Raw genomic sequence first — 21,602 nt, forward strand, 5'->3', positions numbered from 1 at the left:
AGTCACAATCACATTGTTGCACTTTTCTGTGACTATATACACTAAACAAACCTTGTTGTTTTCTTGTAATTGTCTTCAGCTAAAGACTTGGTATCTTAGGGCAGGATCTTCCGGTCCCGCCACAAGTCAATGGACTTCTGGCTGGAGCATCGCCTCACCCACGGCGGGTCCCACCCGCAACAGAGCCGGAAAATCCCGGCCTTAATTTTGAATTTGTTTTTAAAAGACTCACATTTCATTATCACCTATGGATAGTTCCAAATAAGATGAACAATTAGGATGAAAGTAATATGGTCAAACAGAGAGCATATTTACCAGGATTCCTTTCTAGAAATCAATAGACACAATGTGCTCAATTTTTCAGTCAACAGCGAAGGAGTGGCACTCATTATGTTGACAGCTGTCTGCAGAGTTTTTTGTGCTTTTGAGCTGAGACTTGCAGATATCAGGTGTCTCTGATCTGACACAGTACCCTCTACAGGAATCCTGTGAAGGGTGATCAGGACAAGAATTAGGGAGGCCCTTCAACCAATCAGATTGGACAATCATCTCTGAGACACGCAGAGTCTGAACCAGAAATTATGGGCAGAATTTTTCGCTTGGCATGCGGGCATGCACCCGACACGCTTAAGCATAAAATAGGGCGCAATGATGTTGGGCGAGCATCCGGAAGTCATCACGCACTCGTGCGATATTTTGGTCGGCGGGCACACTTCCAAGTTTAGCTAAAGAGGACTATTAAGCCTATTAACGGTGCAATTAAGTGGGATTTTTCACTGCCAGTCCAACCTTATGGTTGACTGGCAGACGAATCAGTCCGACAGCCTTTGCATTTTTCAGGAAACCTGATCAAGGGTGGGATGAAGTTTCTATCATTAACTTTAAAAAAATATATATTTGGACAGACTTTTCATGTTGTGTTTGTTCAGGTGACTGTTTGATGTGTGGGCATTTTTTCCTGGTTTTTAAAAATCTTTATTTTTTATAGTTAAATTCTTCAGCTCCCTGAGGCAGCTGTATGCCTTCAGGGGGCTCTCATTCCAAGCTCCCCCGTGCTCATGCTAACTGCAGTGCTCGCCCTCCTCCTGCCCCTACCCCGGCAGCGCTGATGGTATCAGCGGGCACTTCATGCTGGCTGTTAATTGGCCAGCCAGCGTGAAATCGCGGTCGGAGACCCGTTTCCCAGGCCTGCCGATCACGCCCGCCCGCCTAGCTGAAAATCCGGCCTTGTAAACTGGATTTTAATCATGTGCAGAAAGCAAATTAAGATTGGGAAAAACAAATGGGATTAAGAGAGAGAAATAAAAGATCGATAGGAAAAGGAAAACAAAAGCTTTTTTAATGTTTAGCACTAATTAAATTCTGAAGGAATGCAATTTTATACTTGTAAAATTAAACATTCAAGGCCAGCCAGTTGTTTGGCAGTAATTTTGACTGATCACACTGTTAAAAAATTTGAATACTACTGAATGCACCAATCCTAATTTTTCTGCTATGTTTAATGGCTAAATACCATAACTTCAGGTCCTTCCTATATTTTCAATACTGAGTATATCAGTAAGACAATGGGCTGGATTTTACCGCCAGCGAGCAGGGGCAAGGCCCGCTCGCCGACACGTAAAATGATGCGCGGTGACCTCGGACAGAACTCCTGACGTCACCGCTCCCCATTTAAATTTTCAGGAAGGCAGGGGTGCAGCAAAATCAGCTGCGTGCCCGCCGACCTGTCAGTTGCTCTTTGAGGCCATTGACAGAGCAATTAAAGTAGTTAGTGGACCTGCCTGTCCAACCTTAAGGCTGGCGGGCAGGCCAGGAGCCCCGGCAGGAACTAGAAAAAGCATGAAACCTCATCCACGGGCGGGATGAGCTTTCATGTGGGGTTTTAAAATTTTTTTTTAAGTTTTTTTGGAAATTATGAACATGTCCCAACTCATGTGGCATTGTCACATGAGGGGACATATTAGGGAAATTTTATTTTTCTATTTTGAGCTTTTTAACACTTAGAGCCGATCTCTCTAAGCACTTAGCCTCAGGGAGATGAGTGAGCTCTTTCGTGCGCATGTGCGAAAGAGTGCACTCCCGATTTTAGGCTCCCCCCCTGTCCGCACAGGGAGCACATAGCGCTTCCACATGGACGTCACACTGGGTGGGCCTTAATTGAACCGCCCCCGTAAAATGAGCTGCGCCTCTGATCGGGGGCGCCAATCAGAAGCATGACCGCACACGCCTGCCCATCGTCTTCCCCCCTCAACGGGGGTAACATTCAGCCCAATCTGTGAAGGAGCAGGATAACTCATTTCAACTTCTGGATTTCCATGTTTGACTTTGTAAGTTTGTAATCCAGAAGTTGCTTGTCTAATTTGTTCAATAATGTTGTGTGCTGTTGGCCTCACTGTTACTTTGTGCGCAAAATCTAGGATAAAGAATCAATAACTGTCATGTTATTCAGATCTCTATCCACCCCACCATTCTTCCTCTCTCCCATATCATCCCACCAATCTAACCCCACACATCACCCCACCATACTGCTCCCTCACTCTACCCCACCACTCTCCCACTCACCACTACCCCAACCATCTCACCATTCCTCCTCACCCCATCCCAGCATTCTTCCCCATTTCACCCCACACCAGCACTCTTCCCCTATCTCACCTCACCACTCCCACACTGCCCTGACACTTTCCCACCACACCACTCCCCGCCACCATGCTACCTTCGCCCCTGCCTCAGCACTAATATGGCAGAAATAATTAAATTAATAAATTATGGGAAGAATTTTCTCCCCATCATGGAGGTTGGATGGGAGTGGGCACGCAGCCGATCACCACCCGCGATCAGCTGGGCTCCGCCATTTTATGTGGGCAGGCCAATTTGATGCACACCTGGAAATGCTGTGCGCTCCCTGTGCGGGCGGGGAGAGTAGGCTGAGTCGGGGCCTGCGCTCTTTCACATGAAAGATCACAGAAATCTCCCCTGAGGCACGGAGCTGCTTCAGGGAATTTAGTTCAATTTTTAAAAATTTGAATAAAGAAAAAAAATTTTGAAGACCTGTCCCCTCATGTCACATAAGCTGGGACATGTCAATGAACTTTAATAAAAACTTTCATTCAATTTATAAATACTTCATGAAACCTCATCCCGCCCATGGATGAGGTTTCATGATAAATGCGAAGGCCCCCTTGGCTCTTCGCCTGCCCGCCAACCTTAAGGTTGGATGTGCAGCTCAGTTAATTCCTTTAATTGATATTTAAAAGGCCTTAATAGGCCTTTGACAGTTCAGTGCCCACTGAACTGAAGATCTGAATGATGCGCGGTGATGTCGGGACGCACGCCCGATGTCACCGCGCGCCATTTTATGCATTGGTGAGCCTGCTTGCTGACCCAAAAATTCTGGTCTATGATGTAAAAGAAGGTAATCTATTTGCTTGAAATGAAAATTAATCTACCACTTATGTTCATGCTTTTTTGTTTTTTTTTTATTGATTGATGGGACAGTGATTGAAGCAATAGACCAATCGCTTCGCTGACACCGTCAGACTAGCAGCAACTCCAAGTTAGCTCTCTCTAAAGGATCACTGAATCATTGTCAGTGTGTCAGCTGTGACTCAGTTGGCAGCACTCTTGCCTTTGAGTCACAAGTTTCCAAAAGGCCTACTTCAGGACTTGAGCACAAAAATCAAGGCTTGACACCCCAGTGACATATTGAAGAACTGTTGCACCATCGAAGGTGCTGTCTTTTGGATGAAATGTTAAACTGCCCTCTTAGGTGGACAGAAGATATCACCATGCTACTATTTCGGAGAAGAGCAGGGGAGTTATCCCTGGTGTATGGGCTGGTGTTCATCCCTCAATCAATGTCACAAAAACAAATTTTCATCATTACATTGCTGCATGTGGGAGCTTGCCGTATGCAAATTGTTTCCTACATTACAGCAGTGACTAAACTTCAAAAGTACCTCATTGAATGTAAAGCGCTTTGAGAAGTCCAGTGGTAATGAATAAAGAAAAAAATTTTGAAGACCTGTCCCCTCATGTGACAGTGTCACATAAGCTGGGACATGTCAATGAACTTGAATAAAAACTATCATTCAATTTATAAATACTTCATGAAACCTCATCCCGCCCATGGATGAGGTTTCATGATAAATGCGAAGGCCCCCTTGGCTCTTCGCCTGCCCACCAACCATTTAAATGCAAGCCTTTTTAAAAAAAATAACCTCATGATTGTAATGTGCTTTGAAATGTCCCAACAATGTGATAAGGCGCCACTGAAAACTGAAAAAAATAGACAACTGAAAATAAAACCCAATTATCCTTGGGTAATGTCAAGAAAATCTTAATGCAGGTACAATGTTTGTGGGGAAGGCTGAATTTCGTACATCAATAGCATTAGAATGTTGTTGGAAGTTGTGATTCACTCAGTCCCCCTAAAGTGGTCCAATTTGAATTTTCCTCATTTGATTTGAACTATCTATTTTTAGACCTTATGACTCTTAAAGAGGTAAAGCATTTTGGTTGTGCGATTTTAGTTAAATATATACTTTTTATATAAATAGTACCACCAAGCATCGTTAATGAAGATAAGATGGAGGATGTGAAAATCAAGGAGAATCACAGTATTACCCTCACCTGTGAGGTTTCAGGTAAGAGCACAGTAATAAAAGTCACGTACCTGTGAAACTGTTCACACTTCTCTCTTACAATGTAGTGTTGTTAGTTGAATGATGTAATATGTTGTCCAGAAGATGACTGACAGCATATTATAGAAACATAGACAAAAGGAGCAGGAGTAGGTCATTCGGCCCTTCGAACCTGCTCTGCCATTCAACATGATCAAGGCTGATCCTCTACCTCAACGCCATATTCCTGCTCTCTCCCCATATCCCGTGAGGCCTTTGGAGTCTAGAGCCAGGATATTGAGGTCAGCAAGCAGGGGGTGGGGACCACTCGCCGATGCGTAAAATGACACGGGATGACGTCGGGTGGACCTCCTGACGTCACCCCACATCTTTTCAATTTTCAGATCAGCAGGGGCACAGTCAAATCAGTTGTGAGCCCGCCAACCTGTCAATGGCCAATTGAGGCCATTTAAAAACTAATTCAACTAGTTAATGGACCTCTTGTTTCGAACCCACCCAGGATTACAGGTATCTCCGGGACATAAAACATTTCTCGGACGGCTGTTCCCGTCACATTCTGAGGTCCACACTCAGTGCCATGCGCCGCCAGATGAACACACTCGACCTCTCCCTCCAGCAGCACCGCCGTACCCTTTTTCAAAGCTGCACGTGCCCTCAGTTTCACTTTATTCTTCATCTCATCCGACGCCTGAACAAGAAACTTTTTCGCTTTCTCTCGACACCAACAGCCATCTAGGACCCTCCACCCCTGCCTGTCCCTCCGTCCCCACCCCATCTTCCAATCCCTGCCCCAGCCGTGTATTCACTATACCCCCTGACCTTCCCTTCTCGGACGCTAAACATTCAGTGCTCAGCGAAGGACTTAGTTTCATACCCTTACGCCCTGATCTCAATGAATTTCGGGCTCGGCATGAGGCTGAACTCTTCTTCTGCCGTCTTTGTCTCCATGCTCACTTCTTTGGGCAGGAGTCCTCTCCCCGTTCAATGGATCCCTTTACCCACCTCCAATATTCTCCCTCCGTCTGGTTTCTTACCTTCTCTTGATCTTTTCATTGAGAACTGTCTGCGTGACATTAGTCGTCTCAATTTCTCTGATCCTCTGACCCATTCTAATCCATCTCTCTCTGAACTTACTGCGCTCCATTCTCTCAGGTCCAACCCCAACATTGTCATCAAACCCGCTGATAAGGGTGGTGCTGTTGTTGTCTGGCACACTGACCTCTACCTCGTGGAGGCAGAGCGTCAACTCGCACTCACTTCCTCCTACCTCTCCCTGGACCATGACCCCATCACTGAACATCAAGCCATTGTTTCCAGGACTGTCACTGATCTCATTTCCTCTGGAGATCCTCCTCCCACAGCTTCCAACCTGATAGTCGCCCAACCTTGGACGGCCCGCTCCTACCTCCTACCCAAAATCCACAAACAGGACTGTTCCGGTAGACCGATCGTGTCAGCCTGTTCCTGCCCCACGGAACTAATTTCTCGTTATCTTCATTCCCTTCTCTCTCCCCTTGTCCAGTCCCTTTCCACCTACATCTGTGATTCCTCTGACACCTTACGTCACATCAACAATTTCCAGTTCCCTGGCCCCAACCGCTTCCTCTTCACCATGGACGTCCAATCCCTCTACACCTCCAACCCCCACCAGGATGGTCTGAGGGCCCTTAGCTTCTTCCTTGAACAGAGGCCCGAACAATCCCCATCCACCACTACTCTCCTCTGTCTGGCTGAACTTGTTCTCACACTGAACAATTTCTCCTTTAACTCCTCTCACTTCCTCCAAATAAAAAATGTGGCTATGCATACCCGCATAGGCCCCAGCTATGCCTGTCTCTTTATGGGGTATGTGGAACATTCCTTGATCCCGTCCTACTCCGGCCCCCTCCCACAAGTCTTTCTCCGGTACATCGATGATTACTTTGGTGCTGCTTCATGCTTTTGTCGGGACTTGGAAAAATTTATTAAATTTTGCTTCCAATCTCTACCCCTCCATCATTTTCACATGGTCCATCTCTGACACTTCATTTCCATTTCCTTGACTTCTCTGTCTCAATTTCTGGTGGGACTTTATCAAAGGTTTTCTGAAAATCCAAATACATCACATCCACTGGTTCTCCCTTATTTATTCTACTAGTTACATGCTCAAAACTCCAGTAGGTTTGTCAAACATGATTTCCCTTTCATAAATCCATGTTGACTTTGTCTAATCCCGTTGATATTTTCCAACTGTCCTGTTATCACATCCTTTATAATATTCCCTACTACAGATGTTAGGTTAACTGGTCTGTAATTCCCTGTTTTCTCCCTCCCCCCTTTTTTAAATAGCGGGGTTACATTTGCCACCTTCCCATCAGCTGGGACTGTTCCAGAATCTATAGAATTTTGGAAGGTGACAACCAACGCATCCATTGTTTCCACACCCACCTCCTTTAGTGCCCTAGGTTGTAGATTTTCAGGTACTTGGGATTTATCAGCTTTCAGTCCCATTAATTTTTCCAGCACTATTTTTTTAGTAATACTAATTTCCTTCAATTCCTCCTTCCTAATAGACCCTTGGTTCCCTAGTATTTCAGGGAAGTTATTTGTTTCTTCTTCTGGGAATACAGAACTAAAGTAGTTGTTTAATTGCTCTGCCATTTCCTTGCTCCTTGTTCTCTATTATAAATCCTCCTGTTTCAGACTGTAAGGGATCAACATTTGTCTCTACTAATCTTTTTCTTTTTGAATACTTTTAGAAGTTTTTACAGTCTGCTTTTATGTACCTTGCAAGTTTACTCTCATATTCTATTTTCCCCCTCTTAATCAATCTCTTGATCCTCCTTTGTTGAATTCTAAAATGCTCCCAATCCTCAGGCTTGCTACTTTTCCTAGCAACTTTACATGACTCCTCTTTGGATCTAATATCATCCTTAATTTCTTTCGTTAGCCATGGTTGGGCTGTTTTTCTGTTGTGTTTTTGCACCAGAAAGGAATGTACAACTGTTGTAATGCATACATTTGCTCCTTAAATATTAGCCATTGCCTATCCACCATCATGCCATTTAATGAAGTCCTCCAATCTATCTTAGCCAACTCACACCCATTCCTTTGTAGTTTCCTTTGTTTAGATTTAGGACCCTAGTTTCAAATTGGACAACTTCCTTTCCATCCTAATGAAGAACTCTATGTTATGGTCACTGTTCCCTAAAGGACTCTGCACAACAAGATTATTAATTGACCCCTTCTCCTTGAACAATACCAAATCTAGGATAGCCTGTCCCCTAGTTGGTTCCTCAATGTACCAGTCTAAAAAACCATCTTGTACACATCTGCCACAGTATTATTGCTAATTTGGTTTGCCCAGTCTATATGTAGATTAAAGTCACCCATGAACACTGTACCATCCTTGTTACATGCATCTCTAATTTCCTGTTTAATGCCATCCCCTACCTTATCATTATTGTTTGAAGGCCGAAAGATAGCTCCCGCTAATGTTTTCTACCCCTTGTTGCTTCTTAGCTCCACCCAGACTGACTCTACATCTAGATTTTCTGAGCCAATATCCTCTCTCTCTATTGCACTGATTTCATCCTTAACTAACAATGCCACCCCACCTTTACCTTTTTGCCTGTCCTCCTTTCGAGTACTCTTGGCTATTCAGTTCCCAGCCTCGTTCACCCTGCAGGCATGCCACAATCATATTGTACCCATTTACATCTATTTGTACTGTTAATTCATCTACCTTATTGTGAATGCTCAGTGCATTCAGATACAGTGCCTTTAAACTTGTCTTTTTAACATTTTTGCAAATCTTTTGTACTATAGCCGTATTTGCTGCCAGCCCTTGTTTCCTCAGCCTTCCACTTTTGCTTTCTACTTTTCTGTCTTTCATTCCCATCTTTGTTTTGCTCTCTTGTGTCTCCACGCTCAGGTTCTCATTCCCACTGCCACTCTAGTTTAAACCCTGCCCCACTAGCGAATACCCCTGTGAGGATATCGGTCCCGGTCCTGCTGGGGTACAATCCATCCAACTTCAACGCGTCCCATCTTCCCCAGAAACAGTCCCAATGCCTCAGGAATCTAACTCCCTCCCTCCTACACCACCTTTCCAGCCATGCATTCATCTGGCCTATTTTCCTATTCCTGATCTTGATAGCATGTGGCACGTGGAGTAGTCCTGAGATTACTGCCTTTGAGGTTCTGCTTTTTAATTTATTTCCTATCTCCCTATATTCTACTTTCAGGGCCTCTTTTTACCTATGTTGTTGGTACCAATATGGACCATGACTTCTGGCTGTTCACTCTCCCTTTCATAATGTCCTGTAGCCACTCAATTACACATGTGACCTTGGTATCAGAGAGATAACATATCCTAGTGTCATGTCTGTGGCTGCAGAAACATCTATCTGTTTCCCTTACGATAGAATCCACTATCACTATTGCTCTCCCACTCTTTTTTCTCTCCCCCTCTGAAGCTGAGCCACTTGTGGTGCCACGGACTTAGCTTCTGCCACATTTCCCTGAGAAATCATCTCCCCCAGCAGTATCCAAGTCAGATAATCTGTTAGAGAGGGAGATGGACACAAGGGTCTCCTGCACTACCTGCCTAGTGCTTTTACTCTGTCTAGCAGCCACCCATTCACGTTCTGCCTATGTACTCTTCACCAGCGGTGTAATTACCTCACTGTACATGTTATCCACGAAGATGTCATCCTTGCGAATGCTCCACAGTGACTCCAGCCATAGCTCCAGATCCGAAACGCAGATTTCAAGTAGCTGTAGTTAGAGACACTCCCTGCACATATGGTCACCCTGGACACTGGAAGTGTCTCTGACTTCCTGCATCACACAGGAGGTGCATTACACTTGACCAAGCTGCCCTGCCATGACTTACCTTAATTTATTCCCTTTACTTTTACTTCCTCTAGTTTAGAGAAGGACAGAAGAAATACTCACCAGGTCCAACTTACCAAGAATGCCGCTCTTCTTTCTGAGGAAAGATAGAAAATGAAAGGATCACTTCCTTCCCTCTTCAGCAAACTCCATCTCTCACCAAAGCACTCTAATGCAGACTAAAGCAGCATTGTAACTCTTTTGTGTACAAACCTGTTTCCATCTGTTCAGATGAAGTTACATTGTTTCATAGTTTGCCATTGTGAGATTTGAACTCTTGATCTTAGGGTTACAAACCCAGTACCATAACCACTTGGCTATTTAGGCCAAGCAAAGCAGCATTGTAAGATGGCCTGCTTTTATGCTGTCTGAATGAAAACCTGTTTAAGCCAGTTATCTAATTAACTAGCTGTAGCTATAAGCAGAGCCTATATAACCCCTGTTTTAAAGTTGGGCTAAAACTCACCTTCTCCCAGCCCAAATAGCAACATTTAGTTTATTGCTAAATTAAAGGAAGACAAGACTTTAGATAGAAATTAACCCTTAAAAGTCCCTCTCTCACCAAACTCCAACTTAAGCATACTAATGCAGCCCAAAGCAGCACTTCAATACAGTCGCAACAAAGATGAGTGTTGAGGACAACACTGCAAGCCAGACATCACCCCTGTGACCTCAGGTCTTATATTGTGGCACTATTCTCCTAAATTTTAGTTTTAATGTATCAATTTGCAATTTGGCTTTTTCCTAATAGCTCAACACATAAGGGAGAATTTTCTCTCCGTCAGGCAGGTGGTGCAGGTGCGGAGCCGATCGGCGCCCACAATCAGCTGGGTGCCGCCACTTGTGTGCCAATTAAGGCCCGCCCAGTGTGACGCAAACCCGGAATCGCTCAGCGCTACCTATGTGGGCGGGGGGAGGAGGGAGAGTTGGGGCCTGCGCTCTTTCGCTCATGCGTGCAAAAGAGTGCAGAAATCTCCCTGAGGCACAGAGCTGCCTCAGGGAGATTAATTTAAGGATGAAACATTGCAAAAAAGAAAAAAAAATTACTCAGACATGTCCCCTCACGTGACAGTGTCACACGAGCTGGGACATGCTTATGTATTTTAATTAAAAATTTTATTTAACTTATAAAGCCTCCTTGAAACCTCATCCTGCCCTTGGATGAGGTTTCATGAGAAATGTGAAGGTCTCCTGGGCTCTTCGCCTGCCCGCCAACCTTAAGCTTGGTCGGGCAGCCCAGCCAATCATTTTAATTAGGTAATTAATGGCCTTAACAGCCCTTGACAGTTCAGCGGGCATGCAGCCCACTGAACTGAAGGTCGGAATGATGCGCGGTGACATCGGGACACACGCCCGACGTCACCGCGCGTCATTTTACGTGCCAGCGTGCAAAGCCCGCCCCCGCACGCTAAACAGAAGATTCTGGCCATGGGTTTGCTTGTTAGTGTCACACTCTCTCAGTCAAAAACAGGGAGATCATTGGTATGGTCCATAGACCGTGCTGAAATGATCATTCCCAGCCAGGATGGTTATCAATGTGCTGTAACTATTCTCGGCTCACCTGGACTAGGGAAGACAAAATGGCTACAGTTCCTGTGCAACCATACCTAGCATGAGTGTATGATAGGAGGCAAAAGGAATTTTGTTATAAAATGAAGAAACTCCACAAATTAGCATTGACAAAGCTCTTGGATGATTAACAAAAATCCTCAAATTGTTTTGCACATGAATATCTCTAGCCAGCAGTGTGATTTGGCAGATGTTCCCATTCTAGAGGTGTTGATTATCTAATTGTGATTTGTCACGTGTGCAGTAAGCTTAATTTGTAGATAGATGTGCAATCCTATTCTGGTTGCTGCAGTTTATTAATATAACAATAGACCATGTATTAACTAGCTTTTTCTAAGAATGTAGCACAATAGCCACCTTGAACCCAATACAGATAGTGCCAGTAAATAGTATGTTCAAATTCTACTTGTGAGCAAGTGATTATAATTCTCCACATTTTGTTTCCATTCAATCTTATGGCACTGAATTTCTAGATACTAATGGTTCACTTAAAAACACAGTATACTAACCCTACCCTTGCGGCTGCATAAATAATGGTACTGTTTATTGCAGAAGATACAAATCAGATTGGGAACAAATGGGCACTTTTTTCACTTTTCACCCCTGGTGCTGAACATAGTTGTGAGGACATATTGAGAAATCATGTTCTCATATGCAGCCCACAATACTTCATCCATAACAGATGGAAAATCATGGGATGCATGTAATATCCTTATGTGTACACCTAGTGGGTATCTATGTCAGGAACAAGCAAATGGAAAATGTACTCTTTAGTAACAAAGTAACGTTTTAATGTCAGGAGTAGACCTTTTTTATTTAGCCAACCCATCCAACTTCCCACAAGACCACCTTAATGCATTTCTAAATCAACATAATAGTAATTTTCAGGTCAGAGTAGATCATACGTCAATCTGCTACAGTAAAGACAAAAAATTAAAGGTGTTAATTATATTTCATACTAAGAAAAGGAAGTCACAGAATTTGTTTTCTTTCCTGTGAAAAGGCAATCCTGTTCCTCAGATAAGATGGGTGAAAGATGGTCAATCTCTGACAGAAGACCAGCAGCATCGAATTCTATCCAGTGGACGCTTTCTTCAGATTGTGAGTGTCCATGTGTCTGATACAGGTCGATACATCTGCATTGCTTCCAACACAGCTGGAGATAAGAACAAAAACTTCAACCTAAATGTACTAGGTGGGTGTCCTAAGGAGTATTTCTAACAGTTTAAGCCCACTAGGCTGAATAGTACAGTTCTAGCATTAGAGTAATAGACTATTGTGAATTTTAACTTCCAAAAGTGGAAGGTTTTCCTCAAGAGCTTGGTCTTCTTTTCACCAGACATTCAACACAGAGCCTTGGGTAGTCCTGAAGCAACTGAGGCGAATTGGTTTTACGTATGTGCCAGAAAATGTTGATAGGTGATATTAGAGCACAATGTCCTAAGCTCTGAGCTTTCCATTTCTCAAGCAAAATGCAGGGGACAGGCACCAGGCATGTGCACTATTTTGATGTGAATCATTGGAGCAAGGGACTACTGTGACTAAAGGATTAGGAAATTTTACTTTGAACTGAACATTGGCCTAAATAACCAATAACATGACTAATAATACTGGAAACCCTAGGGTGATGACACCTTGTAGTATTGTATGCAGTGTAGGGTTGCCAACTCGCTTGGAATATGTAATAGATCTTCTGGGCACTGCTGCTGGCAGCCTGGGAGATCTCATCATTTAATTTTTTTTGCAGCAGTAGCACCACATCCCCCACACCTCCCACTTCATGATGTCACACTCTCCAGAAAACGCTCCAGTGCCTTAGCCCCCACTCAGAGATATAAACAGTAGCGGAGCCAGCTGATGATAGGGGAGATGACAGTTGACTGGGTATCTGAGGAAAGAGAGTGACAAGGTTCTGGGTGGGGGAATGGGGACTTCAGCAGAAAGGGAGATGGGGTGAATGGGGGGTTGGAGATGGGACTTTGGGAGAGAGCGTAAGATAGAGTTTTGGGAAAGAGAGGGAATCTGCTAAATAGAGGTTGGTGATCCAGTGAGGGGAGAGACCGGGGCAGGATCCTCCGGTCGGCGTGTGGTGGCAGGGCCCGCTCGCCGACACGTAAAATGACGCCGGACAACTTCACCCCGTATCATTTACGTTTTCAGGTCAGCGGGGGCGCAACTGAGTTAGGTGCACACCTGCCGACCTGTCAATGGCCTATTGAGGCCATTGAAAAACTAATTAAAGTCATTAATGGACCTGCCCATCCAACCTTAAGGTTGGCAGGCAGGCTGGGAGCCCTGGCGGGCTTTGGAAAAAACATGAAACCTCATCCACGGGCAGGATGAGGTTTCAAGAGGGTATTTAAATTTTTATTAAAGGTTTCAATAAAAGTTCTGGACATGTCCCAACTCATGTGACAGTGTCACATGAGGGGACATGTCTGGGAAATATTTTATCATTTGTATGACAAGTTAAAATTCCGAACCGATCTCCCTGAGGAGATCCAGGGAAATCCGTGCGCTCTTTCGCACGCATGCGCGAAAGAGCACACTCCCAGCTGAGGGAATCCCCCCTGCCCGCATAGGGAGCGTAAAGCGCTTCCGAGCAGATGTCATGTTGGGCAGGCCAATTAAGGCCCGCCCAAGTAAAATGGTGGTGCGCCCAATTGGGGATACTGATCGGAGGCCCGCCTACCCATGCCCGCTCCTGCACTTCCACACCCCCCCTGATAATTTTTCCCCAGGAGTGTAAGACAGATGATTGGGGCTCAGGCAGAGAGACAAAGGGACACTGAGGTTTTTCCTTTTTCACCTGATCTTGGGTGGTCTCCTAGTTCCCAGAACTTCTTGCACAGTAGGTGCTGGCACAAAGTCACTCAACTATAGGACTGGATGTCATGTGAAGAAACCTCCGGGAATTTATCCAACCACAGTTTCCAATCCTAGTAGGCCTATGTGCTGAGGGCAAGGAGCCTGTATATTAACTGTGCACGAGCCTCATCAAGTCTTCATTGGAATGCAAATAAGGTCTGCTTCACATAATGAGCTGGTGAATAGAGAAGTACACTAGTCACCCTGCCAATGGAAAAGGTGGGCTATGGGGAATTTTTTTTCTCTGGGTTGTGCTGATCTTTCATTACGACCATCCAACTTAACTGCAGAGACATGTTTGGGTCTCAAATGATCATTCTCAAAAGCCTTGCTGCCCTGCATGTGCCTGCAGTTGTTTACTAGCTGCTGGCAATGGAAAACCCAAGCTCTTGACCTCACAGCCTTCCAATATGTCTTGAGCAATACACTGGGAATAATATTCGGATGAGTTGACCTCACATTATTTTACCAGATTTACACAACACCTGATGCGTAGCAGTTCAGGAATCATTGTTCTGGGACTATATTTTTTAGCCCCCTACAATATTACTATTTGGCGCAAAAACATATTCCATGTTTATCGTACATTTGTAGTTCTAATGTAATTAGAATTTGCATCAGCTTTATAACTCTCATGTTTTTTTTCTTTTTGCCATCCAGTGTCTCCAAAAATTCCTGGTACTGATAGTCAAGGCACTCCAGAGGACGTCACTGTTATTCTGAATAGCCCCACCTCTCTTGTGTGTGAGGCACAATCGTACCCTCCTGCAACCATCACTTGGCTCAAAGGTGGGGCACCTTTCGACTCTGACAAAAATGTCCAGATTCTTCCAGGTAAATATCACTTGTAATGTTATAACCAGGGGAACAATTATTTTTTTAAGTATTGTGATTATGATATCAGATACCAGAAAAATTAGATGGATTAAAAATTAAGTGCTAAATATTATTTGCAGCTTTCTCAGCAGGCAAGAATAAGTATATATTTATAATTTTCTGGCTTTGAATAGTATAAAATACCGAGGAACAAACTTTTAACCAGCTTTGGTTTGGCTCAGTTAGCAACACTTACCTTGTATTGGTGCAAGCTTGCTTTTATAACATGAACACTTAGGCCAGAAATTTCCCCCCAATGGGGGGGTTGTGCAGCGGCGGGCAGGGGCGGGGGCGGGAGTGTACCTGATCGGCATCCCCGATTGGGGATGTGCTGCCATTTTACGTGAGTGGGCCAACTAAGGCCCACCCAGCGTGACGCTTGCCCAGAAATGCTGAGCACTCCCAGTGCGGGCGGGGGGATTCCCTGAGAGGTTCCCTGCGCTCTTTCTTTTCACGGAGGTGCCTCAGGGAGATTTGTTTCAGTGCTAAAGTTTTAAATAAAGGTTTTTAACACTTTTAAAACATGTCCCCTCACGTGATACTATCACATGAGCTGGGACATGTCAAAGAATAAATGTATACATTTTTATTAGATTTTAAAACAGTTCATGAAACCTCATCCCACCCGTAGATGAGTTTTCATGAAAAACACGAAGGCCGCCTGGGCTCTTCGCCTGCCCACCCACCTTAAGGTTGGATGGGCAGCTCATTATATTGAATTAATTAGGTTTTAAATGGCCTTAATAGGCCTTCAGCTGAACTGAAAATCTAAATGACGCGCGGTGACGTTGGGATGCCCGCCCAACGTCACTGCGCATCATTTTACATGTTGGCAAGCGGGCCCCACCCCTGCTTACCAACGGGAAAATTCTTCTCTTAATCTGGGCTGCACTCTAGTGATGTACTAAAGAAGTGCTGTATTGTTAATGGTGGCCTCTTTCAAATGAGGAAAATCCCATTTAACTGCTCAAGTAGTTTAGATCGATATTATAGACTCCACATCACTTAGTGTTTCTATTTAAGGTCAATTAAGTGCCCAGGAATAAAAATCAGTTATCAACGAGTCCATTCTTCAATGGAGGTTGGAAATGGTGCAGTTGAGCTCCCCCCACAACCCCACTACCCCTGCCTCCCACCGCCCTTCCCCCAGTTGACTGGTTGAATTAGTGCCAGTTGACCAGTTCCCAGTTGGCCAGTTGAGCTGCTGACTGTAATTGTTTTACCTGGTACCGTACATTCCTAAGGTTTAAGGTCGTGTGGAAATGAAACCAAGATACAAGATACAAAATCTTTTTCAAAACAAATGAAACTGTCATCACACATTAGGCTTTAATTTTTCAATAAAGGCCAAAAGAGGTGAAAAAGAAAGGTTGACACATTTCATAGGAAAACAGTTGCTAGAACATAGCGAAGCACCAAGCAATAGGTTGATTTTCTGCAGAATAGAATTCAACAGAAACTAACAGATAAAATATTTACTTGCACTGTAATACAGAAAGGATTTGTGTGAAAAAAGTTGGCTTCTCCATCAAGATACCACAACACTAATACAGGATGTGAATTAACCATGGAAGCAAAATTTGATTCTTTTAAGTAGAAATATAATGAAGATCCTATGATGCAATGGCAATAAAAGACCTTCATAATATTTAATTTGTATGTAATTAACAATTGTTTCATTCATAAAGCACTTTAATGTGGACAAATAACCTAAAGGGTTTTACAGAGGCTTAATCAGACAGAAATGGATGCAGACTTGGACCTGATTCTTCTGAACAGCGGCAATGATGAACAGATTGTTGCTGCCTTCAAAGATTCCCCCAACCCAATGCTTCTGCTCATTTCTTCTGGGATCTTCCAATCCCAGCTGTCACAGGAATGTGCAGCACAGCATCTCTTGGGGAGCTCCATTGGAGCAAAGTCGGGGGGGAGACAGGATACACCGCGTTTTTATGCAATAGCTGCAGTATGGTAAGGTTAAAGGTCCAATCTTTGATTGTGAGTGAATGCGTGAAGTGGATAAAGTGGTAGGTGAATCAGGTGGTGGGTAGGTAGATGATTGGGATGGTTAGGTGGGTGATTAGGTGAGGGGGTAGCCAAGTCAAGAGTTAGTCAGGTTGGGTCGGGGGTTAGTCAGGTGGTCAGGTCAGGTCATGGGAAAGTCATGTCGGGTTGGAGAGGGTAGTCAGGTCGGGGGTAATTAGGTCTAGTTGGAGGCGTAGTCGGGTGGTATGGGGTACTCAGGTTGGGTTGGAATGTTAGTTGGGTCGGGGGATTAGTTGGGTACAATCCGGGGGGGGGGGGGGTAGTACGCAGGTCAGGAGGTGGTCGGGTTGGCCATTAATGGGGTCAGGTCGAGGAGATGTAGTTGGGTGGTTGAGGAAAAGTCGAGTCAGGTCGGGGATGGCAGTCAGGTCGGGTCAGGGGTTAGGGTGTGCTTGGGCTGGGGGCTTCTGGTGGCTGGGGGGCGGTTAGTCGGGGGTGGGGGTGGTCAGGGGATCAGTTGTGGAGTTACCCGGTGTTAGTCTAGGGGCAGAATTGTCCAGTCCCGTTGGCGGAGGAGGCGGGGAGGGGGGTGCAGAATTCGGCGTGAGGGGCAGAATTCGGCATGAGGGGCAGAAATTGATTTCAGGCTGGGGTGAAATCACAGCAGGATCATCCAATGGTGTCCACCATGGCGGAATGCAAATCCAGCTGGAGGCCGGCGGAACACTATTTGCATCACACTAATGGGATGCAAACTAAGGCCCGACCAGAATCGTTTCCCCCCCACCGCCCAATTTATCGCCATGCCGCCGGAAAAACATGCCAGCCCAGAACAAATCTGGACAAGCATGACATGCAGAAGTCAGGACTTACCTTTAGGGCCTTGCTCAGATCATGGACATCCAAGGAGAGGATTCTGGATCCCTATAGCTACCGAACCCTGGAGGAACACATGCATCACATGCTGGGTGGATCCTCATGTACATGGCTCTGCTGCGAGGCAGTTTTCAGAGGGTGGAAGATCTCCATTGATGCTTCAGGCCTGATTCATCATAGTCTTGGCCATGGACAGCTATGGATCATTGGTGAAGGTTAGGGAGGTGAAGAGGAAGCTGTAGGTGTGAGTGGGAGAGGAAGGTGTACCGGGAAATGGTGAGGTTCTGGGGTGTGATCAAGTAGGGGGTGAGTTTGGGAGGGTGTTCAAAGGTGTCCGGGGGAGGAGGGAGTATGGGGGGGAGGAGGGTGTAACGGGAAGAATGCTGCAAGTGGGGAGGTAGGTTAAGGGGGGAGGAAGGCCTAAGGGAGGGAATCCGGAGAGGGGAAGTTGTCTGGGAGAGGGAGGGAGTTCGGAGGGGTGAAGCTGTCCAAGGGGTAGGAACGAGTTTGGAGGGAGTAAGGGTGGGGGTAATATCCAGGTGAACATGCAAGGGAGAGGTCTATGGAGTCAATGACTGCCTCCTGGGAGCAAACTGAGGGTGGGCATGGTAGGAGGGATTGGTCAGTCTGAGAAGAGACAGAGGGAGCCAAAAATTTGGGAGCATGAGGGTGTGACAGTAGCAGTAGAAGGGATGGCAAGTGTGGGTGGTGGAGATATGGAGGCAGACACATGGGGGTGGGAAGGAGGAGGTTGTGTAGGTCAATGTGGATGGGGGCTGGGGTTCTCCGGGAGCTAGGGAACATGCACGTTCACCTGGACATCCTCGAAAAACAAGGGTTCGGGTTGGGAAGGTGATGCCAGGGGATCCACAGTAATGAGGGAAAGGACTTAGGTGACATGGGGAGGGGAACAGACTGGGGAGCTAATCAAAAATGGAGCCTCATGTTGGACAGGCACAGGTGCTGCGTGGGAGTGCAGTCATTGGGTGGGAGGAGATGCAGGTCAGCTCAGACTGACAGCTGAAAGAGAACGTCAGCAGGCAGCATTGAAAATGTTCGGGAGAGTGAGATAAGTGGAGGAAGGATCTGCATACGTGGGAGAGTGTTCAGAAAGGCCCATAAACACACTTCTCCCTCAAGAATCACTCGTAGGACGGCTGCATGTAGCTGAACTGCTAATTAGGACTGGGGGTGGAGGGATACAGGAGGAGAACTCATGAAGCCTGTCAATGAAGCTGAAAGACAACATTACACATTATCCAGTGAAAGTGAATATATTTTCAGAAAATGTGGTCACCCATGCAACCAGTCTTGATCAGAAATTCTTAACATTTTTAGGCCTGCCGTTTCTTCTAGGTGCTACCGTGACATCTGCAGCAGGGGTGGAGACATCTTGTGCAATGGTTGGCCCTGTTGCCTCTGAAGACTTTGGCAAGTGTCCTCTGGAGAGCCAAGGCCTTGAGGGCTCCAGCTTGCCTTGGCTGTCCTCCTGTGGGCCAGCTGGTCCCTCTGCAGTGACAAGTGATGAGGTTGAAAGGATTACAGGCAAAGGGAACTCAGAGGGAGAGGACAACCTCTTAGACTCCTGAGTCAATGACCCGGGGTTGTCCAGTTGCCCATCAGCCTCCCTTTGGGTGCCCGAGACCGCAGCCTGACTCCTTGAGGGAAAGGAGCACCAGGAGGGATGTTGAGGTGGCCTGTTTCCCCCTTGCACTGCCACTGCAAGAACTCGCTAATGGCCACAATGGAGAGCAGTTCTGCGCACATCTCCCCATCTTGCTGGACCGGGGTCTCCATGGCATCTGCCATCCTTCCCATGGAAACCTTTGCATGTGCAAATGTGGGCACCACTTCATCAGAGAGCAGGCAGACATACTCTTCCAACTCTCCGCGACAGGTTGGAAAGCCAAATCCAGAGGCTCATCATCTGACTCGGACCTCAGAGGTGCCGCTTTCCCAGCAGTCATCTGAGTGCTGGGGAGCTCAGTTGAATCTGCCTCCTCCTACTGCGGACACCTGTCCATGCAGTGACCACCACGTTGTGAACCGAAGTCTGCCCTAGATCTAGATCCCACCGAGGTGTGTGTTGCTGCGCTGGTAGAGAGTGTGGGTGAGTGCCATGATGGGTCTTCAACGGTGCTGCCCTCAGTGTCCTCATCCGAGGTGCTCTTGGTGCTGGGGTCAGGGTTCAAGGTTGCCTGAGGGCAATGTGTCAGATGTGCCTAGGACAGAAAGTGGAAATTATTAGTGCTTGGCAGCCGCGTTAAACACAGAACAGTGAACTCAGAGTAACGTTAAGAGATAGATTATGTGGTGCAGGATCCTCATGTGGGTGTTCACTGCTGACCTCACCATTGCCGCAGGAACGGTCCATATCCTCTCCAGCCAGCTCCAATGCGCGACTCTCGAACAGAATGAGGACCTTGATATCCAGCACGTCACACCCAGTCTGGGACCTCTCCCGTTGATTGTGTGTGAGCTTGACCTGCATAAAAACAGATGGAGAGAGTGTGAGCAAGGCACATGTAAGGCCAAATGAGAGGGATTCCAGGTGTGCATGTGTGCTGAGTGGAGCGATGGGTGGGATGAGGAGGCGATCTCCAGAGTAGATGAGGCCAGATGGAGATGTGAGGGTGTGTGTGAGAGGGTGAGTGGTGATGTTCCTTGAGCTGGCAGTGAGTAGATGCTAGTGAATGTGTGATAGACTTGTGAATGTGTGAGTTGAGAATGATGAGATGGTTGGCTTACCCTGGCAGCAGGAATGAGATCATTCATCTGTTTTCTGCACTGGATGGCCAACCTCTTGTGTGCAGTGTTGGCACTGACCACCTCTGTCACCACCTCCCAAGCTGAAGTAGTGAGGCTAATGGGCCTCCTGCGGCCAAAGTGGGAAGAAGGCATTGCAGCAGGCCTCCACGACATTCAGATGGCATCCCAGGGATGCGTCACTGAATTGGAGGGCTGCACTCTTCTTGGCATTGGGGGCTATGTCTTCACTGGAGCAGTCCATGGCTGCAAGAATTGAGAACTATGTTTGCAGCTACAGCTTAAATAAGGTGCCCAGCATGAGGAAGCAGCAAGGTAACAGTGTGGAGGGCAAATCAGAGGCCACCTACCAGTGATCCAACGTACTTCCTGTGAATGCATTATCAATGAGGCACTGGGAAGTGGACGATACAGTGCGAAAACCCACCATTGCAGTTGGTGGGTAAATAATTAACTGCAATAATTAAAATATGAAGGAATAAGATTCCACGCTTGTAAAAGTTAATTTTCAGTGCCAGAGAGGCTGTTTGTCAGTAGCTAAGACTTATTGCAAGATTACAATATTTACTTACACTAGAATGAACAAGCACTAACTTATCTAGTGAGTTTGGTGGGTACATAGCACATAAATACTGCAATTTGATGCATGCCTTTTTTTTCAAAGCTAAGTTTCTCAATGGGATGCAGGTAAATAGAATAGCTTCTGGAGCAGCAGGGTAATCAGATAATAACTTCCTGATTCTGCATTTAACTGTGCATGTGCGGCCATTAGAAATTGCTGTCAAGTTGATCCTTTAAAAATGGTGAGCATTGAAAGCCTCACCGTTATTTTTACGACACTAACCTGGCCATTATGTTGAAAGGTTAGTGGACTGGCCACCATGTGCCCTTGTATTGCCCATTTATCTCCATGAGAGCTCTGCTTCTTGATAGCATACAGTCAATGGGTGCTGAAAGTCCTCTGGTATCTGACTCAAGCAACCGAGAGAGTGAGTGTCAGTAGGCTGGGCAACTGTGGGATCTTCAAAGTTGAATTCAATATTGTTAGCCAAACATCCACGCATGCACACTTTCCTGTGGGAACCACTGAGTAGTGGTCAGAAATGAAAGTCCTAGTTGAGTTTTCCTGCCCTTAGTCCAGGGATA

At 45.9% G+C, this 21,602-nt stretch overlaps 1 protein-coding gene across 4 annotated transcripts in view; it reads left to right on the top strand.

Moving 5' to 3' along the window:
- The window catches only part of hmcn1 (hemicentin 1), a 725,933-nt gene that overhangs the window by 508,682 nt on the left and 195,649 nt on the right, over window positions 1-21,602 (top strand). For all 4 annotated transcript variants that reach the window (XR_005945469.1, XM_041207700.1, XM_041207701.1 and 1 more), the window contains exons 48-50: window positions 4,557-4,643; window positions 12,088-12,279; window positions 14,613-14,786. Coding sequence is in view for 3 of the 4 variants with exons in the window: in XM_041207700.1 (XP_041063634.1) it covers window positions 4,557-4,643; window positions 12,088-12,279; window positions 14,613-14,786 (453 nt within the window). In the remaining variant the exon portion in view is untranslated. The remainder of the gene's footprint in view (window positions 1-4,556; window positions 4,644-12,087; window positions 12,280-14,612; window positions 14,787-21,602) is intronic.

This window comes from Carcharodon carcharias, chromosome 16 (assembly GCF_017639515.1).
Source record: "Carcharodon carcharias isolate sCarCar2 chromosome 16, sCarCar2.pri, whole genome shotgun sequence".
Lineage (NCBI taxonomy): Eukaryota > Metazoa > Chordata > Chondrichthyes > Lamniformes > Lamnidae > Carcharodon > Carcharodon carcharias.